Here is a 23,755-nt window from a genome sequence, read left to right as displayed (position 1 = left end):
CACCGGGGCTGCCCAAGGGCTCTGACTACTCTGCACCACTCCTGAATCCAGCATCTGCCTCAGTAATGTTTTCACCTCTTGATATATCTTGGGAATTGGACGAGCTTCTCCGGTCGGTATGTCGTGCGTGATTGCTTCAGTACAGCCGAAATCCCCGGCGTGACGGGCGAATGTTGCCTGATTTTCCCACAGCATAGCTTCTATTGCTTGCACACGCTGAGGGCCCAGAGCCTTCACATCCACTTCCATTTGATTAAGGATGACCGTCCACTCCACTCCGGGGATGGCGTCTCTTCGGCCCCCACAGCAACTGCTAGGGTCCACCCGCACCTTCTTTCGGTGATAAAGACATCTCCTTCTGACTCACAACTTCGCCCTTATGTAGGTACACCAGGGCCAGATCTGTCCCTCGTGGCAAGGTGACCTCCCCGGGGCCCACATTCAAAGCTCTTATGCGGACGTGTCCTCGCTGGACCACAGCTATTGTACGAGCTATCATGACTTCTTGGTCCACTCCTCCGCCTACCAAAGGCTGAACAATCACTTCCAACCCGTCAGGGCTTGTACACACGATCCTTTTTTAACTGCGGATTTTTCAGGTCCTGATTTGTGAAAACCGCAGTGCAAAACCTGCGGTGGTTTTCACTGCGGTTTTCAGTCCTTTTTCTACTGCGGATTCCACTGCGGGTTTCCAGCTGCATTTTCCTATTGGTGCAGGTAGAAACCCGCTGCGGAATCCGCAGAAAGAATTGACATGCTACTTCTTTTTTTCCGCTGAAAATCCGCACGGATTTTCAAGCCGAAAAAAGGATAGTGGGCACAGCGAATTTCGTTTTCCATAGGGTAACATTGTACTGTACCCTGCATGGAAAACGTCTGCGGATCCGCAGCTGCAAATCCGCTGCGGATCCGCAGCGAAAACCGCATCGTGTGAACATAGCCTCAAGGTTGCGATGCATCCCCACTGGAAGGTATACTATAGTTTCTCGCTCGGGAGGCAGGATTACAGGTTCTTTACCAGGAGCCCTGATGACCCCTACCGTCTGATAAGATGGCACACTCTTCTGCGTCCCACAGACGCGGATCAGTCGTTGAAGGGCTTCTTGGGTAGGCTTATGTGTAGTAGCCTTCTTCCAATATCCAGGTCCCCGTTTGGTAAACATAATCTGATCGAGTTCACGTAGGATATTCATCTGACAGGCACATCTTGTTTGATAGGCTCAGGGACTAGCTGGATCCCTTTTCTCCCAACTTCTTGCCCACAGATTCGAATATTCATCCACACGACCCCTGTGACCAGGATCGGCTGTTGGTTGGCAGCAAACAACCGGATCAATGTCTCTTTTTCTGGCTTTGCCAGGGCCTGGAAATGCTGCTAGAAATACGTTTCTGGCATCGTTGTCACTTGTGACCCGGTATCTACCAGGCAATCCACTAGAACTCCCTCAAATTCAGCACGTAGGATGGGGCTCCCAGCAATCAAGTGTTCGTTATGATATGGAGCGGCCTCTCTCCTCGCCTCCCCCGCAGAGTGCGGCACTACTGCCGTGGTTGGTAGTTTAACGGCGGCTTCCGCTGGCCTTGAGTATAGTTCCGACAGTCTCTAGCAAGGTGCCCCCGTCCTCCACATTCCCAGCATTGGATGCCTCCTCCTCGCCAGGGGGCACCTCGAGCCTGTCCTCGTGCCTCCGATGCCTGATGGGAGGGGGCTTGTTCCCACTGATCCCTTGTGAGTCGGGCTGAAGAATGGTTGCATGAGTACGGTGGGTCAGACTGCTGTAGTTCCCCCACTCTTCGCTCCATCTGGGTCAGTTTCTCTTGCACGTTAACAAGGGACCGCTGCAAGTCTTGCACTACCTGGACCAGCACCTCTTGATGGTTTGGGTCCCCTCTGGAATTGGCGCCCTGGACACGCATCACCCCAGATGCATAGCTCTCTTCTTTACTTCGGGCCACTGTTTCCGCCAGGATTTGACGAAACGTAAGGGCCGGATCTGCCCGACCCGTTCTGACAGTGCTCGCCTCAAGGATGTGCTGTGCAGTCCCAGAATGAATTGCTCCAGGAGTATCCGGTCTTTAGAGCCCATGCCGCCAAATCCATCCGCCTCCTTTCTCTGCACCTCTGCTAACACTTCTTGCAGTGCTGTTGCATACTGAGAAATTCCTTCTTCTTCCCACTGCAGCCTAGAGAAAAATTTGGCGCGAAGCTGTCCCACGCTAGCAGTCTCGCCATAGATCTCTTCTAGGAACTTCACTAGCTCCTTCAGGGTACTGCGGGTGAGTTCTGGTTGTAGGCAGACATTTCTACGGGATTCTCCCTCTAGGGCAGTTAACGCAATGTCCACTTCAAGGTCTGGGCTGATGTTATAAATCTTCAGGGTGCTTTGCAGCCGGGACACCCAGTCTGACAGTGGCATATTCTTGCCGTCAAACTTTGGTAGCACACTAAATATGGTGCCCATAGGGAGTGTCCTTGCAGAGGTTCCACCAATGCCCACAGCATCCCCATTAATGTTAGCATTCCCGCCTTTGCTGTCTGCTGCGTCCATCTTGGTGACAGTACCCTGCTCACAGCGCCACTTGAAGCGATGGCCGGGGGACCACCACGGTGCAGGAAGACTACTGTACACAAGATGAGGTGCAAACAACAAAGGGTAGATTTATTGGAAGGCAAGGAATGAAGTGGGTGAGGAAGATGCAATCGGGTATGCAATGGCAAGAGACACTTTACAAGAGTTACAAACTTTATCTTGTCCGTAAAATAGCACGGTGCTCCAGCTATTACAGACTCAGAATATGTCTCACAAGCAACTTTAAACAATACACAAATAACGATGCTACTCTACGTATAACCTCCCTGGCCTTTACTAAGCAGGCCCCACGGCTGCCGTGTACTGACTACTGAAGCCTACACTAGGCCCTAACAGGTGCACCAAACAGGAACAAACTCACGGTGATGTTGGGGACTCAGGTCCAGTCCCAGGGGGCCCCCAGCAGTCTAATATGGTGGTGCGCACGGCTTTCTGTCAGCTCTGTGAAACGTGGTCTTCTCCTTGCTTCCTGGTCCTAGGGATGCTCCTGGAAACTGTAAGTCCCTTTCTCAGTATCTTCGTGGCTTCACAAACTAGCACAGAACAGCCACCTTTGCTGTACCCGGAAAAGTCTTGCAAATTTCACAAGTACACTCCGTCCCAGGCTGTGGGACCTTTCTTGTAGCAAACAGCACAAAGTTCTCTCTCTAGCAGCTTCAGCTCACACACGCAGTTCAGGCTCAACTCCTCCCCTTATTCTAGGTCAGTTTATCTTCACAGTCTATAGCAGGGGGAAGCAGAACATTCCATCACACCACACAAGGGGGTGCTGTCTCTTAAAGTGGCAGCGTGTTACTGTCCATAACAGCACCACCCTCTTACAGTAACATCACCGCTCCCCAGATATCAGTTATATTATATAGCAGTAAACATAAGGATGAATGACCTCGGGAAGATCAAAACATCCAACACCGCGGAGACACCATCACGTGTTTCTCAATGCAGTGATCCAGAACACTGCCCGCATCCCTCAAGGGAAATATTCAAATGCATGTAGAAAAGCCGCGGAGACACCATCACGTGTTTCTCAACGCAAGCAATGAATAGCCAGGTCTTTCACCGGGAAGGAACAACCATGGGAAGGGCAGCATCCAATAAAGGAAAACCACCTATGCCAAATCATGGTATCCATCCACAGACAGCTGTTTCGGGGTATTTGCCCCTCATCAGTGTGGAGTAGGAAATTGGCTATTAGGAGCAGTGCCTAGTGAAAGGACTATAAACATAAGGATGAATGACCTCGGGGAGATCAGTGACATCAGTGACATCACCGCTCCCCAGATATCAGGTATATTAGACAGGAGGGGATTGCGTCTGTATGAGAAGATGCGTCTCTATAACACATGGACATTACACGGGGTACAGGGAGGCTGTAGATATAACCACAGGCTGCGGAGGCTCCTGCTCTCTCCTGTGACGCCTCTTGCCCCAGCACTCACCTCGCGGGTGGCCAGGCTGTCACTCAGCTCTTCTGCTTTTTCAATGTCTCCTCTATTCAATGCTTCATCCAAATTCTGCTCTAGCCGGGACTGTGAAGAGAGGAAGCGATATATTAAATATGTATATATTATAGATATACTAGATTGTGGCCCGATTCTAACGCATCGGGTATTCTAGAATATGTATGTAGTATATAGCACAGTCCACGCAGTATATAACACAGCCCACGCAGTATATAACACATCCCGCGTAGTATATAACACAGCCCACGTAGTATATTGCACAGCCCACGCAGTATATTGCACAGCCCACGCAGTATATTGCACAGCCCACGCAGTATATTGCACAGTCCACGCAGTATATAGCACAGCCCACGTAGTATATTGAACAGCCCACGTAGTATATTGCACAGCCCACGTAGTATATTGCACAGCCCACGTAGTATATTGCACAGCCCACGTAGTATATTGCACAGCCCACGTAGTATATTGCACAGCCCACGTAGTATATTGCACAGCCCACGTAGTATATTGCACAGCCCACGTAGTATATTGCACAGCCCACGCAGTATATAACACAGCCCACGCAGTATATTGCACAGCCCACGCAGTATATTGCACAGCCCACGCAGTATATAACACAGCCCACGCAGTATATAACACAGCCCACGCAGTATATAACACAGCCCACGCAGTATATAACACAGCCCACGCAGTATATAACACAGCCCACGCAGTATATAACACAGCCCACGCAGTATATAACACAGCCCACGCAGTATATAACACAGCCCACGCAGTATATAACACAGCCCACGCAGTATATAACACAGCCCACGCAGTATATAACACAGCCCACGCAGTATATAACACAGCCCACGCAGTATATAACACAGCCCACGCAGTATATAACACAGCCCACGCAGTATATAACACAGCCCACGCAGTATATAACACAGCCCACGCAGTATATAACACAGCCCACGTAGTATATAACACAGCCCACGCAGTATATAACACAGCCCACGCAGTATATAACACAGCCCACGCAGTATATAACACAGCCCACGCAGTATATAACACAGCCCACGCAGTATATAACACAGCCCACGCAGTATATAGCAGTGTGGGCACCATATCCCTGTTAAAAAAAACAATTAAAATAAAAAATAGTTATATACTCCGGCGGCCCCCGGATCCAGACCAGGACTTTAGCGATGCTCCATTCCCAGTAATGCCTTGCGGAAATAACCCGTGATCTTGAGTCATTGCCACAATGTATTCTTGGGACCGGAGCATCGCGAGGAGCGGGAAAGGCTGCAGCTGACGCCGGAAGGTGAGAATATGTTGATTTTTTTGTATTATTATTTTTAACATTATCTGTTTTTATTATTGATGCTGCATAGGCAGCATCACTAGTAAAAAGAGAAGAGGTGTTTAACTGCCGCCCCAATATCGCTGATTGGTCACGGCCGGCTGGCACGACCAAAAATATAACGTACCCAGAACTATAGGAGGAGGCACCAGACCGTACTATGGGGTATAACGTACCCAGATCTATAGGAGGAGGCACCAGACCGTACTATGGGGTATAACGTACCCAGATCTATAGGAGGAGGCACCAGACCGTACTATGGGGTATAACGTACCCAGATCTATAGGAGGAGGCACCAGACCGTACTATGGGGTATAACGTACCCAGATCTATAGGAGGAGGCACCAGACTGTACTATGGGGTATAACGTACCCAGATCTATAGGAGGAGGCACCAGACCGTACTATGGGGTATAACGTACCCAGATCTATAGGAGGAGGCACCAGACCGTACTATGGGGTATAACGTACCCAGATCTATAGGAGGAGGCACCAGACCGTACTATGGGATATAACGTACCCAGATCTATAGGAGGAGGCACCAGACCGTACTATGGGGTATAACGTACCCAGATCTATAGGAGGAGGCACCAGACCATACTATGGGGTATAACGTACCCAGATCTATAGGAGGAGGCACCAGACTGTACTATGGGGTATAACGTACCCAGATCTATAGGAGGAGGCACCAGACCATACTATGGGGTATAACGTACCCAGATCTATAGGAGGCACCAGACCGTACTATGGGGTATAACGTACCCAGATCTATAGGAGGAGGCACCAGACCATACTATGGGGTATAACGTACCCAGATCTATAGGAGGAGGCACCAGACTGTACTATGGGGTATAACGTACCTAGAACTATAGGAGGAGGCACCAGACCGTACTATGGGGTATAACGTACCCAGATCTATAGGAGGCACCAGACCGTACTATGGGGTATAACGTACCCAGATCTATAGGAGGAGGCACCAGACCGTACTATGGGGTATAATGTACCCAGATCTATAGGAGGAGGCACCAGACCGTACTATGGGGTATAACGTACCCAGAACTATAGGAGGCACCAGACCGTACTATGGGGTATAACGTACCCAGATCTATAGGAGGAGGCACCAGACTGTACTATGGGGTATAACGTACCCAGATCTATAGGAGGAGGCACCAGACCGTACTATGGGGTATAACGTACCCAGATCTATAGGAGGCACCAGACCGTACTATGGGGTATAACGTACCCAGATCTATAGGAGGAGGCACCAGACTGTACTATGGGGTATAACGTACCCAGATCTATAGGAGGAGGCACCAGACCGTACTATGGGGTATAACGTACCCAGATCTATAGGAGGAGGCACCAGACCGTACTATGGGGTATAACGTACCCAGATCTATAGGAGGCACCAGACCGTACTATGGGGTATAACGTACCCAGATCTATAGGAGGCACCAGACCGTACTATGGGGTATAACGTACCCAGATCTATAGGAGGAGGCACCAGACTGTACTATGGGGTATAACGTACCCAGATCTATAGGAGGCACCAGACCGTACTATGGGGTATAACGTACCCAGATCTATAGGAGGCACCAGACCGTACTATGGGGTATAACGTACCCAGATCTATAGGAGGAGGCACCAGACCGTACTATGGGGCATAATGTACCCAGAACTATAGGAGGAGGCACCAGACCGTACTATGGGGTATAACGTACCCAGATCTATAGGAGGAGGCACCAGACCGTACTATGGGGTATAACGTACCCAGATCTATAGGAGGCACCAGACCGTACTATGGGGTATAACGTACCCAGATCTATAGGAGGAGGCACCAGACTGTACTATGGGGTATAACGTACCCAGATCTATAGGAGGAGGCACCAGACCGTACTATGGGGTATAACGTACCCAGATCTATAGGAGGCACCAGACCGTACTATGGGGTATAACGTACCCAGATCTATAGGAGGAGGCACCAGACTGTACTATGGGGTATAACGTACCCAGATCTATAGGAGGAGGCACCAGACCGTACTATGGGGTATAACGTACCCAGATCTATAGGAGGCACCAGACCGTACTATGGGGTATAACGTACCCAGATCTATAGGAGGAGGCACCAGACTGTACTATGGGGTATAACGTACCCAGATCTATAGGAGGAGGCACCAGACCATACTATGGGGTATAACGTACCCAGAACTATAGGAGGAGGCACCAGACTGTACTATGGGGTATAACGTACCCAGAACTATAGGAGGCACCAGACCGTACTATGGGGTATAACGTACCCAGATCTATAGGAGGAGGCACCAGACCGTACTATGGGGTATAACGTACCCAGAACTATAGGAGGCACCAGACCGTACTATGGGGTATAACGTACCCAGATCTATAGGAGGAGGCACCAGACTGTACTATGGGGTATAACGTACCCAGAACTATAGGAGGCACCAGACCGTACTATGGGGTATAACGTACCCAGATCTATAGGAGGAGGCACCAGACCGTACTATGGGGTATAACGTACCCAGAACTATAGGAGGCACCAGACCGTACTATGGGGTATAACGTACCCAGATCTATAGGAGGAGGCACCAGACCGTAATATGGGGTATAACGTACCCAGAACTATAGGAGGCACCAGACCGTACTATGGGGTATAACGTACCCAGATCTATAGGAGGAGGCACCAGACCGTACTATGGGGTATAACGTACCCAGAACTATAGGAGGCACCAGACCGTACTATGGGGTATAACGTACCCAGATCTATAGGAGGAGGCACCAGACCGTACTATGGGGCATAACGTACCCAGAACTATAGGAGGAGGCACCAGACCGTACTATGGGGTATAACGTACCCAGATCTATAGGAGGAGGCACCAGACCGTACTATGGGGTATAACGTACCCAGATCTATAGGAGGAGGCACCAGACCGTACTATGGGGTATAACGTACCCAGATCTATAGGTACTCGGCTGTCGGACGCCTGTACCTTTCGTCGGTCGCTCACCTTCCTCATCACCTTGTTGGACACAGGAGGATTCAGACGATCATCGACCCCGAAGTATCCCTGCAGGCTGTCCAGGACGGCCATCTTGTCGGTTTTCGTGCTGAGACAGAACATACAGACTTGATTTCTTGTACGCTGCTGCCCCCCTCCCTCACACTCCGCGCCCGTCGCACCTCTCACCGTTCTGCTCCTCCGGATGGCGCCGTTTTCGTTTTCCTGATTACAAAAAAGTTATATTAGGGTAAAGAGACAGATCAGCGAGCAGCAGACGCGAGAACGGCCCCGGCAAAAGGAGAACCGCCATCGCACCCGACAACCGCCATCGCACCCCGACAACCGCCATCGCACCCGACAACCGCCATCGCACCCGACAACCGCCATCGCACCCCGACAACCGCCATCGCACCCGACAACCGCCATCGCACACCGACAACCGCCATCGCACCCCGACAACCGCCATCGCACCCGACAACCGCCATCGCACCCGACAACCGCCATCGCACCCCGACAACCGCCATCGCACCCGACAACCGCCATCGCACCCCGACAACCGCCATCGCACCCGACAACCGCCATCGCACCCGACAACCGCCATCGCACCCGACAACCGCCATCGCACCCCGTCAACCGCCATCGCACCCGACAACCGCCATCGCACCCGACAACCGCCATCGCACCCGACAACCGCCATCGCACCCGACAACCGCCATCGCACCCGACAACCGCCATCGCACCCCGACAACCGCCATCGCACCCCGACAACCGCCATCGCACCCGACAACCGCCATCGCACCCGACAACCGCCATCGCACCCGACAACCGCCATCGCACCCGACAACCGCCATCGCACCCGACAACCGCCATCGCACCCGACAACCGCCATCGCACCCCGACAACCGCCATCGCACCCGACAACCGCCATCGCACCCGACAACCGCCATCGCACCCCGACAACCGCCATCGCACCCGACAACCGCCATCGCACCCCGACAACCGCCATCGCACCCCGACAACCGCCATCGCAACCGCCATCGCACCCCGACAACCGCCATCGCAACCGCCATCGCACACCGACAACCGCCATCGCACCCGACAACCGCCATCGCACCCGACAACCGCCATCGCACCCCGACAACCGCCATCGCACCCCGACAACCGCCATCGCAACCGCCATCGCACCCCGACAACCGCCATCGCACCCCGACAACCGCCATCACACCCCGACAACCGCCATCGCACCCCGACAACCGCCATCGCACCCGACAACCGCCATCGCACCCCGACAACCGCCATCGCACCCGACAACCGCCATCGCACCCCGACAACCGCCATCGCAACCGCCATCGCACCCTGACAACCGCCATCGCACCCCGACAACCGCCATCGCACCCCGACAACCGCCATCGCACCCCGACAACCACCATCGCACCCGACAACCGCCATCGCACCCCGACAACCGCCATCGCAACCGCCATCGCACCCCGACAACCGCCATCGCACACCGACAACCGCCATCGCACCCGACAACCGCCATCGCACCCCGACAACTGCCATCGCACCCGACAACCGCCATCGCACCCGACAACCGCCATCGCACCTGACAATCGCTATCGCACCCGACAACCGCCATCGCACCCGACAACCGCCATCGCACCCCGACAACCGGCAGCAGACACGTGTCCATCCAATACACGACCTGGAATAACCCTGGAGTGCGGGGGGAGGAGCCAGCAGAATGATGTCACTATGACATCACAAAGTGAATGCAGATAGCTCCTCCCCTCGGCCAGGGTGACTGCTCCCCGCCTTCCTGTGGGTACAGGGCGATATTCTGTCCTCGCTGCAGACCTCACAGCCATTGTTTTTTGGCTGTTAGGCCACGAGGGGAGGACGGATGTGCAGAGCGAAGGTAAAAGGAGGAGTTCTGAGCTTGTTATGCCATATGTGCGGGGAGGGGGAGGAGGTGAGCTGTGACATCATCTACAGGAGTGTTGTGAGCATGCTGCTGTCTGTGCAGGGGTCACTGTGCGGGGAGGGGGAGGAGGTGAGCTGTGACATCATCTACAGGAGTGTTGTGAGCATGCTGCTGTCTCTGCAGGGGTCACTGTGCGGGGAGGGAGAGGAGGTGAGCTGTGACATCATCTACAGGAGTGTTGTGAGCATGCTGCTGTCTGTGCAGGGGTCACTGTGCGGGGAGGGGGAGGAGGTGAGCTGTGACATCTACAGGAGTGTTGTGAGCATGCTGCTGTCTGTGCAGGGGTCTCTGTGCGGGGAGGGGGAGGAGGTGAGCTGTGACATCTACAGGAGTGTTGTGAGCATGCTGCTGTCTCTGCAGGGGTCTCTGTGCGGGGAGGGAGAGGAGGTAAGCTGTGACATCATCTACAGGAGTGTTGTAAGCATGCTGCTGTCTGTGCAGGGGTCTCTGTGCGGGGAGGGAGAGGAGGTGAGCTGTGACATCATCTACAGGAGTGTTGTGAGCATGCTGCTGTCTGTGCAGGGGTCACTGTGCGGAGAGGAGGTGAGCTGTGACATCATCTACAGGAGTGTTGTGAGCATGCTGCTGTCTCTGCAGGGGTCTCTGTGCGGGGAGGGAGAGGTGAGCTGTGACATCATCTACAGGAGTGTTGTGAGCATGCTGCTGTCTGTGCAGGGGTCACTGTGCGGAGAGGGAGAGGAGGTGAGCTGTGACATCATCTACAGGAGTGTTGTGAGCATGCTGCTGTCTCTGCAGGGGTCTCTGTGCGGGGAGGGAGAGGAGGTGAGCTGTGACATCATCTACAGGAGTGTTGTGAGCATGCTGCTGTCTGTGCAGGGGTCACTGTGCGGAGAGGGAGAGGAGGTGAGCTGTGACATCATCTACAGGAGTGTTGTGAGCATGCTGCTGTCTGTGCAGGGGTCACTGTGCGGGGAGGGAGAGGAGGTGAGCTGTGACATCTACAGGAGTGTTGTGAGCATGCTGCTGTCTGTGCAGGGGTCACTGTGCAGGGAGGGAGAGGAGGTGAGCTGTGACATCTACAGGAGTGTTGTGAGCATGCTGCTGTCTGTGCAGGGGTCACTGTACAGGGAGGGAGAGGAGGTGAGCTGTGACATCATCTACAGGAGTGTTGTGAGCATGCTGCTGTCTGTGCAGGGGTCACTGTGCGGGGAGGGAGAGGAGGTGAGCTGTGACATCATCTACAGGAGTGTTGTGAGCATGCTGCTGTCTGTGCAGGGGTCACTGTGCGGGGAGGGAGAGGAGGTGAGCTGTGACATCATCTACAGGAGTGTTGTGAGCATGCTGCTGTCTGTGCAGGGGTCTCTGTGCGGGGAGGGAGAGGAGGTGAGCTGTGACATCATCTACAGGAGTGTTGTGAGCATGCTGCTGTCTCTGCAGGGGTCTCTGTGCGGGGAGGGGGAGGAGGTGAGCTGTGACATCTACAGGAGTGTTGTGAGCATGCTGCTGTCTGTGCAGGGGTCTCTGTGCGGGGAGGGAGAGGAGGTGAGCTGTGACATCATCTACAGGAGTGTTGTGAGCATGCTGCTGTCTCTGCAGGGGTCACTGTGCGGGGAGGGAGAGGAGGTGAGCTGTGACATCATCTACAGGAGTGTTGTGAGCATGCTGCTGTCTGTGCAGGGGTCACTGTGCGGGGAGGGAGAGGAGGTGAGCTGTGACATCATCTACAGGAGTGTTGTGAGCATGGTGCTGTCTGTGCAGGGGTCACTGTGCGGGGAGGGAGAGGAGGTGAGCTGTGACCATCTACAGGAGTGTTGCGAGCATGCTGCTGTCTGTGCAGGGGTCTCTGTGCGGGGAGGGAGAGGAGGTGAGCTGTGACATCATCTACAGGAGTGTTGTGAGCATGCTGCTGTCTGTGCAGGGGTCACTGTGCGGGGAGGGAGAGGAGGTGAGCTGTGACATCTACAGGAGTGTTGTGAGCATGCTGCTGTCTGTGCAGGGGTCACTGTGCGGAGAGGAGGTGAGCTGTGACATCATCTACAGGAGTGTTGTGAGCATGCTGCTGTCTCTGCAGGGGTCTCTGTGCGGGGAGGGAGAGGTGAGCTGTGACATCATCTACAGGAGTGTTGTGAGCATGCTGCTGTCTGTGCAGGGGTCACTGTGCGGAGAGGGAGAGGAGGTGAGCTGTGACATCATCTACAGGAGTGTTGTGAGCATGCTGCTGTCTCTGCAGGGGTCTCTGTGCGGGGAGGGAGAGGAGGTGAGCTGTGACATCATCTACAGGAGTGTTGTGAGCATGCTGCTGTCTGTGCAGGGGTCACTGTGCGGAGAGGGAGAGGAGGTGAGCTGTGACATCATCTACAGGAGTGTTGTGAGCATGTTGCTGTCTGTGCAGGGGTCACTGTGTGGGGAGGGAGAGGAGGTGAGCTGTGACATTATCTACAGGAGTGTTGTGAGCATGCTGCTGTCTGTGCAGGGGTCACTGTGTGGGGAGGGAGAGGAGGTGAGCTGTGACATCATCTACAGGAGTGTTGTGAGCATGCTGCTGTCTGTGCAGGGGTCACTGTGTGGGGAGGGAGAGGAGGTGAGCTGTGACATCATCTACAGGAGTGTTGTGAGCATGCTGCTGTCTGTGCAGGGGTCACTGTGTGGGGAGGGAGAGGAGGTGAGCTGTGACATCTACAGGAGTGTTGTGAGCATGCTGCTGTCTGTGCAGGGGTCACTGTGCAGGGAGGGAGAGGAGGTGAGCTGTGACATCATCTACAGGAGTGTTGTGAGCATGCTGCTGTCTGTGCAGGGGTCACTGTGCGGGGAGGAGGTGAGCTGTGACATCATCTACAGGAGTGTTGTGAGCATGCTGCTGTCTGTGCAGGGGTCACTGTGTGGGGAGGGAGAGGAGGTGAGCTGTGACATCATCTACAGGAGTGTTGTGAGCATGCTGCTGTCTGTGCAGGGGTCACTGTGCAGGGAGGGAGAGGAGGTGAGCTGTGACATTATCTACAGGAGTGTTGTGAGCATGCTGCTGTCTGTGCAGGGGTCACTGTGCGGGGAGGAGGTGAGCTGTGACATCATCTACAGGAGTGTTGTGAGCATGCTGCTGTCTCTGCAGGGGTCACTGTGCGGGGAGGGAGAGGAGGTGAGCTGTGACATCATCTACAGGAGTGTTGTGAGCATGCTGCTGTCTGTGCAGGGGTCACTGTGCAGGGAAGGAGAGGTGAGCTGTGACCATCTACAGGAGTGTTGTGAGCATGCTGCGGTCTGTGCAGGGGTCACTGTGTGGGGAGGGAGAGGAGGTGAGCTGTAACATCATCTACAGGAGTGTTGTGAGCATGCTGCGGTCTGTGCAGGGGTCACTGTGCGGGGAGGAGGTGAGCTGTGACATCATCTACAGGAGTGTTGTGAGCATGCTGCTGTCTGTGCAGGGGTCACTGTGCGGGGAGGAGATGAGCTGTGACATCATCTACAGGAGTGTTGTGAGCATGCTGCTGTCTGTGCAGGGGTCACTGTGCGGGGAGGAGGTGAGCTGTGATATCATCTACAGGAGTGTTGTGAGCATGCTGCTGTCTGTGCAGGGGTCACTGTGTGGGGAGGGAGAGGAGGTGAGCTGCAATACCACCCGTGTTGCGGATTCTGCAGCCTCCATTTGTAGTGGTGTAACCCTGACACTTTCATTTATGCCACTTTTGGGAGACAGAACGCCATCACTTTTTTCTGCATTGGATGAATTGTAAATGATTCAAGGGCGATTCGAGAGGGCCATTTAAAAAAATAAATAAATAAAAAAATGTTTAAATCTTTTTAGCCCCGGAGTTGTCTGCTCACTTGTACACGGTCTACGTTTCGCCGCCATCTCTATCCTGAGGAGAACGTCGAGTTTACGACCATGAAGCATTACTGCATCTAGTGTAATGTGCTGCGGCCAACTCAGAGGAGGAAGCAGAACAAAGCCGCTAAATCAAAAAATGGCCCGGGAAGGAGTTAAACATGTGGTGTTGTGGAGAATCCCTTTAAAGGGAACCTGTCCCCCCCAAATCGTATCTGAGCTGCGGCCCCCGGCATCAGGGGCTTATCTCCAGCATTGTGTAATGCATTCTGTAATGCTGTAGATAAGCCCCCGATCTATCTGGAAAGGGAAGAAAAACAGGTTAGATTATACTCACCCAGGGGCGCTGCGGTTTGGGTCCGATGGGTGTCTCGGTCCGGTCCGGGGCCCCTGATGCCGGCGGCCTTAGATTTTTGGGGTGACAGATTTCGTTTAAAAGAGGCGCGTCAGAGCCGAAAACGGGGGCGTGGCAGAGCCAACAGTGGGGGAGGGTGCGTGGCAGAGTCGGCAGCGGAGGAGGGGCAGAGCCAGCAGCAGGTGAGGGGCAGAGCTGACAGTGAAGGAGGCGCGGAAGAGGGGGCGTGGCAGAGCTGAAAGCGGGGGAGGGTGCGTGGCAGAGTCGGCAGCAGAGGAGGGGCAGAGCCAGCAGCAGGTGAGGGGCAGAGCCGGCAGCAGGTGAGGGGCAGAGCTGGCAGCAGGTGAGGGGCAGAGCTGGCAGCAGGTGAGGGGCAGAGCTGACAGTGAAGGAGGCGCGGAAGAGGGGGCGTGGCAGAGCCGACAGCGGGGGAGAGTCGGCAGCAGAGGAGGGGCAGAGCAGACAGCGGAGGAGGGGCAGAGCAGACAGTGGAGGAGGCACGGCAGAGGGGACGTGATAGAGCCGACAGCGGGGGCGCTGCAGAGCCGACAGAAGGGGCAGGCGCGGCAGACCTTGTAGGTTGTAATAATCACCTAGGCAGGTTAAAGATGCAACTATTTTTTATTGCATACATCCATGGTTGTACAACAAATCCAGGTAGATGGCCAACATACAATGTCCTCAGTCCACAAGATCCCGTCCCTGGGGCCGATAGACCCCCCAGGAGATACTCACAGTCTCCCTTGCTTGGCCCACAGATTTCGTAGCTCCCGCCAGTTTAGTCTGTCGTCACAGTCCAGGCTCCTCCAGATGACAGATAACACAACTAACGCCCGTGTGTCCAGGAGAAACAGTCCTTAAGAAAGTTGGAGAAATCCAGACGACAGATCCGTCAACCATAGCTGGAGGATCCAGCCCAGCCGATGTCCAAGCTCCACAGGCCACCCACCCATCAATGTCCTCCTCGACGTCATCCTCCATCCTCTCTCTTCGAACCACTCTCCCAACTGCCTGATTAACCATGCAGCTCCTTTCCCTTCCTCCCCCTTAAACATTTGCTTTTAGCTCAAAGAATGAATCACCTGGGACTGCATGTGAGACCACTGCGGTGACGGCCCCCCTGGGTCTACTAGCCTCCTCCACACAATGGACCTAGTGCTATTAGAACAATGGAATGATGGAGTTCCTTCATTACTACCCTTGGGCTTGGCCTTAGGTTTACATAAGATCCAGCCTGCTCGTCTTCCTTACTGTCCCTGAATGGAAACATTGATTCTTGAGGATGAACTGATGAAAATCACTAATAAAGCACAGCAAGAAAATAATAAAACACAACAATATCGACACAACCGGTGCTGGAAAAAGTCTGTATCTGGTAGAGCCGTGGACTCCGCTCTACATCCATTTGTCCTGTGGTCTTTAGTAAGCGGCCACCTCCTCACACTCCTCCTCCACGTTTTCACGTAAGAGGTTTCATGTATCATCCAGTTTCCTCAAGACATATTCCATGTTGTTGTGACACTGGTCACAGTCCACGGACAGACCACACGTCAGACGTTCCAGGGTCAATGCCAAAACAGCACGTAGTAAACCAAGGGAAAATACAAAGTCGGAAGTCAGGTGACAAGTTAGGGTCAAAATACCAGAGAAATAGCGGATGAGCAAAGGGGCAATAACAAACAGGTAGTCCGAACACGATGCAAAGGTCAGCAGCAAAAGAAGATCCGAACTTCCAGCACAGGAAAGAGGCGATCACACACCAGGGAACACAGGCTCAGAACAAGCTTAGACTGGCAGTGGTCTGGGCCAGGCAGCTCACCGAAATAACAGGGAGCACCTGTGAAAATCTCTGCATCTCCCAGTCAGGTAGGTCAAGCCAGCTGTCAATCAAAGCACCGACAGCACAGGATAGGATGACAGAGCTGTCCATCACCGAGTCCACAGTCCTCCACAGTCCTCATTCCACCCTGGTGTACATAGTAGACGTCTCCAGCTGGTCTCGTATAATCCTTCAGATCCTGCCAACTCCCCGATGGCGGAAGCTCTGAGACAAGGACTCTATTTAGTTAGCTGGGACTGGGGTCTCTTTATCCCGTGGGGTCCTCCATATCCTCCCCCTGATCCGCGGATGGACCTGGGAAACTCCACACGTACCCGATGAGAACTGAACTTGTATCCATTGCGTCCAACCCCAGAGTGCTGGGGGGATGGTTACTTGTAGGCTTGGTAAATAATGTTCGGGGGGGGGACAGTATTTGGGCTGACCAGGGCGATGGTAAACTCAGTGTCCCGCAGTCCCTGGGCCCCTTCCTTGATATAATTTACCTCCCCCAGGTCACATTCCCTCATGGTAACAGTCATACTCACCACTGGCAGGGGAGTAGTCGGCATATTGAGATTGCTCTGTTCCGATCCTTGGCTTCGGGTTATGACTTTGGCCCAGTGGCCACCAACCCTGCTCCTAGGTTGTTTCCCAGCAACACATCTACTGGTAGGTGCCACAAAACTCCAACATCCACCATTCCTCCACTGTGACCCCAGTCTAAATGTAGTCGGGCCCTCCGAATGTCCAGAGATTCTCCTCCGGCTACGCCGACTAACATCCGGCTGCCGGGAACAATACGCTGGTCCGGTACTAGATGTTCCTTGATCATTGTAACAGAGGCTTCGGAGTCACGGAGTCCCGCAGCCTCCACACCCTCTACCCTGAGCGGCTGCAGATGCTGGTTCATGGTCGCTGAGGTGTTCAGGACACTTGTCCTTGTACCCCATATGCCTCGGAGTAGTGGTATTCTCTCTCTTTCAGCATTCCAGCCCCATTGTAGCACAGTGTCTACCGGTTGGGGACGTGGATGATGTTGGGTAGAACGTTCCCGACACTGTAAACCGAGAATGAGCACAACACAGGGCGGGACGAAGGGGTGCGAGGACGAGGCGAGGACGCTGTATTCCCCAGTGCTGCGCCTGGGTCATGTGATAGCAGTCCAGAGGAAGGGGGGCAGGGACACAGACAACGGTGGGACCCCGGGGTAGTGCTCCGCGGGATCTTTGCAACCACATAATTCAGTGCCACGCTCTGTCCGGAAGTCCCTTCCCTGTGGGATGCAGCTCCTGTTACCTGTCCGCCGTCTCGGCCTCCGCTCGCTGACCTCCTGCTCGCTGCGTCTCCTCTGAAGATCCACAAATTTCTACAGAGTAAAAATGGAAATCAGAAAGAGACGGAGATAAATACCAATTCCCAGGGCAAGGGGGACAAGCCACGATGACCCAGGACAAAGAGGGCGAGCCACGATGACCCGGGACAAGGCGGGTGAGCCACGATGACCCAGGACAAGGGGGACGAGCCACGATGACCCAGGACAAGGGGGACGAGCCACGATGACCCAGGACAAGGAGGGTGAGCCACGATGACCCGGGACAAGGGGGACAAGCCACAATGACCCAGGACAAGGGGGACAAACCACAATGACCCAGGACAAGGGGGACAAACCACAATGACCCAGGACAAGGGGGACGAGCCACAATGACCCAGGACAAGGGGGACGAGCCACGATGACCCAGGACAAGGGGGACGAGCCACGATGACCCAGGACAAGGGGGACGAGCCACGATGACCCAGGACAAGGGGGACGAGCCACGATGACCCAGGACAAGGGGGACGAGCCACGATGACCCAGGACAAGGGGGACGAGCCACGATGACCCAGGACAAGGGGGACGAGCCACGATGACCCAGGACAAGGGGGACGAGCCACGATGACCCAGGACAAGGGGGACGAGCCACGATGACCCAGGACAAGGGGGACGAGCCACGATGACCCAGGACAAGGGGGACGAGCCACGATGACCCAGGACAAGGGGGACGAGCCACGATGACCCAGGACAAGGGGGACGAGCCACGATGACCCAGGACAAGGGGGACGAGCCACGATGACCCAGGACAAGGGGGACGAGCCACGATGACCCAGGACAAGGGGGACGAGCCACGATGACCCAGGACAAGGGGGACGAGCCACGATGACCCAGGACAAGGGGGACGAGCCACGATGACCCAGGACAAGGGGGACGAGCCACGATGACCCAGGACAAGGGGGACGAGCCACGATGACCCAGGACAAGGGGGACGAGCCACGATGACCCAGGACAAGGGGGACGAGCCACGATGACCCAGGACAAGGGGGACGAGCCACGATGACCCAGGACAAGGGGGACGAGCCACGATGACCCAGGACAAGGGGGACGAGCCACGATGACCCAGGACAAGGGGGACGAGCCACGATGACCCAGGACAAGGGGGACGAGCCACGATGACCCAGGACAAGGGGGACGAGCCACGATGACCCAGGACAAGGGGGACGAGCCACGATGACCCAGGACAAGGGGGACGAGCCACGATGACCCAGGACAAGGGGGACGAGCCACGATGACCCAGGACAAGGGGGACGAGCCACGATGACCCAGGACAAGGGGGACGAGCCAAGACCCAGGACAAGGGGGACGAGCCACGATGACCCAGGACAAGGGGGACGAGCCACGATGACCCGGGACAAGGGGGACGAGCCACGATGACCCAGGACAAGGGGGGACGAGCCACGATGACCCAGGACAAGGGGACGAGCCACGATGACCCAGGACAAGGGGACGAGCCACGATGACCCAGGACAAGGAGGGTGAGCCACGATGACCCAGGACAAGGGGGACAAACCACAATGACCCAGGACAAGGAGGGTGAGCAACGATGACCCAGGACAAGGGGGACGAGCCACGATGACCCAGGACAAGGAGGGCGAGCCACGATGACCCAGGACAAGGGGGACGAGCCACGATGACCCAGGACAAGGGGGACGAGCCACGATGACCCAGGACAAGGGGGACGAGCCACGATGACCCAGGACAAGGGGGATGAGCCACGATGACCCAGGACAAGGGGGACGAGCCATGATGACCCAGGACAAGGGGGACGAGCCACGATGACCCAGGACAAGGGGGACGAGCCACGATGACCCAGGACAAGGGGGACGAGCCAAGACCCAGGACAAGGGGGACGAGCCACGATGACCCAGGACAAGGGGGACGAGCCAGGACAAGGGGGGACGAGCCACGATGACCCAGGACAAGGGGGACGAGCCAGGACAAGGGGGACGAGCCACGATGACCCAGGACAAGGAGGGCGAGCCACGATGACCCGGGACAAGGAGGGTGAGCCACGATGACCCAGGACAAGGGGGACGAGCCACGATGACCTAGGACAAGGGGGATGAGCCACGATGACCCAGGACAAGGGGGACGAGCCACGATGACTCAGGACAAGGGGGACGAGCCACGATGACCCAGGACAAGGGGGACGAGCCACGATGACCCAGGACAAGGGGGACGAGCCATGATGACCTAGGACAAGGGGGATGACCCACGATGACCCAGGACAAGGGGGACGAGCCACGATGACTCAGGACAAGGGGGACGAGCCACGATGACCTAGGACAAGGGGGACGAGGCAGGACAAGGGGGGACGAGCCACGATGACCTAGGACAAGGGGGACGAGCCAGGACAAGGGGGACGAGCCACGATGACCCAGGACAAGGGGGACGAGCCACGATGACCTAGGACAAGGGGGACGAGCCAGGACAAGGGGGGACGAGCCACGATGACCCAGGACAAGGGGGACGAGCCACAATGACCCAGGACAAGGGGGACGAGCCACGATGACCCAGGACAAGGGGGACGAGCCACGATGACCCAGGACAAGGGGGACGAGCCACGATGACCTAGGACAAGGGGGACGAGCCACGATGACCTAGGACAAGGGGGACGAGCCACGATGACCCAGGACAAGGGGGACGAGCCACGATGACCCAGGACAAGGGGGACGAGCCACGATGACCCAGGACAAGGGGGACGAGCCACGATGACCCAGGACAAGGGGGACGAGCCACGATGACCCAGGACAAGGGGGACGAGCCACAATGACCCAGGACAAGAGGGACGAGCCACGATGACCCAGGACAAGGGGGACGAGCCACGATGACCTAGGACAAGGGGGATGAGCCACGATGACCCAGGACAAGGGGGACGAGCCACGATGACCCAGGACAAGGGGGACGAGCCACGATGACCCAGGACAAGGGGGACGAGCCACGATGACCCAGGACAAGGGGGACGAGCCACGATGACCCAGGACAAGGGGGGACGAGCCACGATGACCCAGGACAAGGGGGACGAGCCACGATGACCCAGGACAAGGGGGACGAGCCACGATGACCCAGGACAAGGAGGGCGAGCCACGATGACCCAGGACAAGGGGGACGAGCCACGATGACCCAGGACAAGGGGGACGAGCCACGATGACCCAGGACAAGGAGGGCGAGCCACGATGACCCAGGACAAGGGGGACGAGCCACGATGACCCAGGACAAGGGGGACGAGCCACGATGACCTAGGACAAGGGGGACGAGCCACGATGACCTAGGACAAGGGGGACGAGCCACGATGACCCAGGACAAGGGGGGACGAGCCACTATGACCCAGGACAAGGGGGACGAGCCACGATGACCCAGGACAAGGGGGACGAGCCACGATGACCCAGGACAAGGAGGGCGAGCCACGATGACCCAGGACAAGGGGGACGAGCCACGATGACCCAGGACAAGGAGGGCGAGCCACGATGACCCAGGACAAGGGGGACGAGCCACGATGACCCAGGACAAGGGGGACGAGCCACGATGACCCAGGACAAGGGGGACGAGCCACGATGACCTAGGACAAGGGGGACGAGCCACGATGACCCAGGACAAGGGGGGACGAGCCACTATGACCCAGGACAAGGGGGACGAGCCACGATGACCTAGGACAAGGGGGACGAGGCAGGACAAGGGGGGACGAGCCACGATGACCTAGGACAAGGGGGACGAGCCACGATGACCCAGGACAAGGGGGACGAGCCACGATGACCTAGGACAAGGGGGACGAGCCAGGACAAGGGGGGACGAGCCACGATGACCCAGGACAAGGGGGACGAGCCACAATGACCCAGGACAAGGGGGACGAGCCACGATGACCCAGGACAAGGGGGACGAGCCACGATGACCCAGGACAAGGGGGACGAGCCACGATGACCCAGGACAAGGGGGACGAGCCACGATGACCTAGGACAAGGGGGACGAGCCACGATGACCTAGGACAAGGGGGACGAGCCACGATGACCCAGGACAAGGGGGACGAGCCACGATGACCCAGGACAAGGGGGACGAGCCACGATGACCCAGGACAAGGGGGACGAGCCACGATGACCCAGGACAAGGGGGACGAGCCACAATGACCCAGGACAAGAGGGAAGAGCCACGATGACCCAGGACAAGGGGGACGAGCCACGATGACCCAGGACAAGGGGGATGAGCCACGATGACCCAGGACAAGGGGGACGAGCCACGATGACCCAGGACAAGGGGGACGAGCCACGATGACCCAGGACAAGGGGGACGAGCCACGATGACCCAGGACAAAGGGGACGAGCCACGATGACCCAGGACAAGGGGGACGAGCCACGATGACCTAGGACAAGGGGGACGAGCCACGATGACCCAGGACAAGGGGGGACGAGCCACTATGACCCAGGACAAGGGGGACGAGCCACGATGACCTAGGACAAGGGGGACGAGCCACGATGACCCAGGACAAGGGGGGACGAGCCACGATGACCCAGGACAAGGGGGACGAGCCACGATGACCCAGGACAAGGGGGGACGAGCCACGATGACCCAGGACAAGGGGGACGAGGCAGGACAAGGGGGGACGAGCCACGATGACCTAGGACAAGGGGGACGAGCCACGATGACCTAGGACAAGGGGGACGAGCCAGGACAAGGGGGGACGAGCCACGATGACCCAGGACAAGGGGGACGAGCCACAATGACCCAGGACAAGGGGGACGAGCCACAATGACCCAGGACAAGGGGGACGAGCCACGATGACCCAGGACAAGGGGGACGAGCCACGATGACCTAGGACAAGGGGGACGAGCCACGATGACCCAGGACAAGGGGGACGAGCCACGATGACCCAGGACAAGGGGGACGAGCCACGATGACCCAGGACAAGGGGGACGAGCCACGATGACCCAGGACAAGGGGGACGAGCCACGATGACCCAGGACAAGGGGGACGAGCCATGATGACCCAGGACAAGGGGGACGAGCTATGACCCAAATCAAGGGGGAGGGGACAAAATACAGGACAAGGAGGAGGGGCCACTGCATATGCAAAGGGGAGGGGCCACTGGCTATGACAAGTGGGTGCACTGCCTATGACAAGGGGGAGGGGGCACAGCCCAGGACAAAGGGGAGGGACCACAGCCATGGACAAAGGGGAGGGACCACAGCCCTGGACAAAAGGGGAGGGGACACAATCCAGGACAAAGGGGAGGGGACACAATCCAGGACAAAGGGGAGGGGACACAATCCAGGACAAGGGGGAGGTGACACAATCCAGGACAAGGGGGAGGGGACACAATCCAGGACAAGGGGGATGGGCAACTGCATATGCAAAGGGGGAGGGGCCACTGCATATGCAAAGGGGGAGGGGACACTGACTATGACAAGGAGGAGGGGCCGCGGCCTAGTACAAGGGCGAGGGGGCACGGCTCGGTACTGGGGTGACTACTTCCGGGTGTTACGCACGGTCACACAGCTCTCGGGCACAGCCGTGTCGGTGCTCGGCCCCGGTCCCTCGCCGTCAGATGACAGGTCGCTCTCGGTCGCTCCCGGGGGTAGCAGGCCGCTCCACATCTTCCGCGCGACTCCACTGTGTGACCCACTAAGGGGCGTGTTTATGTGATCAACCAATTAGATCACAAACTGCATGATCAAAACGAGGCGCGAATCGCAAACTGGAAGCCGGTGGCTGTTGCTATGGAAACCGAAAACGCCGGAAATTGTGTGTGCAGCGCTGCTTCCTGCCCGCCCCCAGTGTGCCCTGAGGTAGTGGAGGCCTGAGAATGCGGAGAGTAGAAGCTCTTCTTGTATCTGGAGGTGACGTGTGTTCCCTTCATTGTATAGTGTATATATATACTAGATGGTGGCCTGATTCTAACGCATCGGGTATTCTAGAATATGTATGTATATATATATAGCAGCCACATAGTATATAGGAGCCACGTAGTATATTGCCCAGCCATGTAGTATATTGCCCAGCGACGTAGTATATTGCCCAGCAACGTAGTATAT

The 23,755-nt window shown here is 56.2% G+C and overlaps 1 protein-coding gene across 2 annotated transcripts in view; it reads right to left on the bottom strand.

Annotated features, from left to right (window-relative positions):
- Positions 1 to 23,363, bottom strand: part of FAM204A (family with sequence similarity 204 member A) — a 55,112-nt gene extending 31,749 nt beyond the window's left edge. The window contains exons 1-5 of one of the 2 annotated variants that reach the window (XM_077257885.1): positions 23,210 to 23,363; positions 17,657 to 17,726; positions 8,601 to 8,643; positions 8,428 to 8,527; positions 4,031 to 4,120 (exon numbers count right to left, since the gene is read on the bottom strand). In XM_077257885.1, coding sequence (XP_077114000.1) covers positions 4,031 to 4,120; positions 8,428 to 8,527; positions 8,601 to 8,643; positions 17,657 to 17,726; positions 23,210 to 23,317 — 411 coding nt within the window. In that variant the 5' untranslated portion in view covers positions 23,318 to 23,363. The remainder of the gene's footprint in view (positions 1 to 4,030; positions 4,121 to 8,427; positions 8,528 to 8,600; positions 8,644 to 17,656; positions 17,727 to 23,209) is intronic. The other variant, XM_077257886.1, reaches the window with a different exon arrangement.
- Positions 23,364 to 23,755: the final 392 nt, after the last annotated feature.

The sequence above is a fragment of the Ranitomeya variabilis genome, chromosome 4, assembly GCF_051348905.1.
Source record: "Ranitomeya variabilis isolate aRanVar5 chromosome 4, aRanVar5.hap1, whole genome shotgun sequence".
NCBI classification, from domain to species: Eukaryota; Metazoa; Chordata; class Amphibia; order Anura; family Dendrobatidae; genus Ranitomeya; species Ranitomeya variabilis.
The sequence above is the reverse complement of the archived record's forward strand: the minus strand, read 5'-3'. Positions and strand labels throughout refer to the sequence as shown.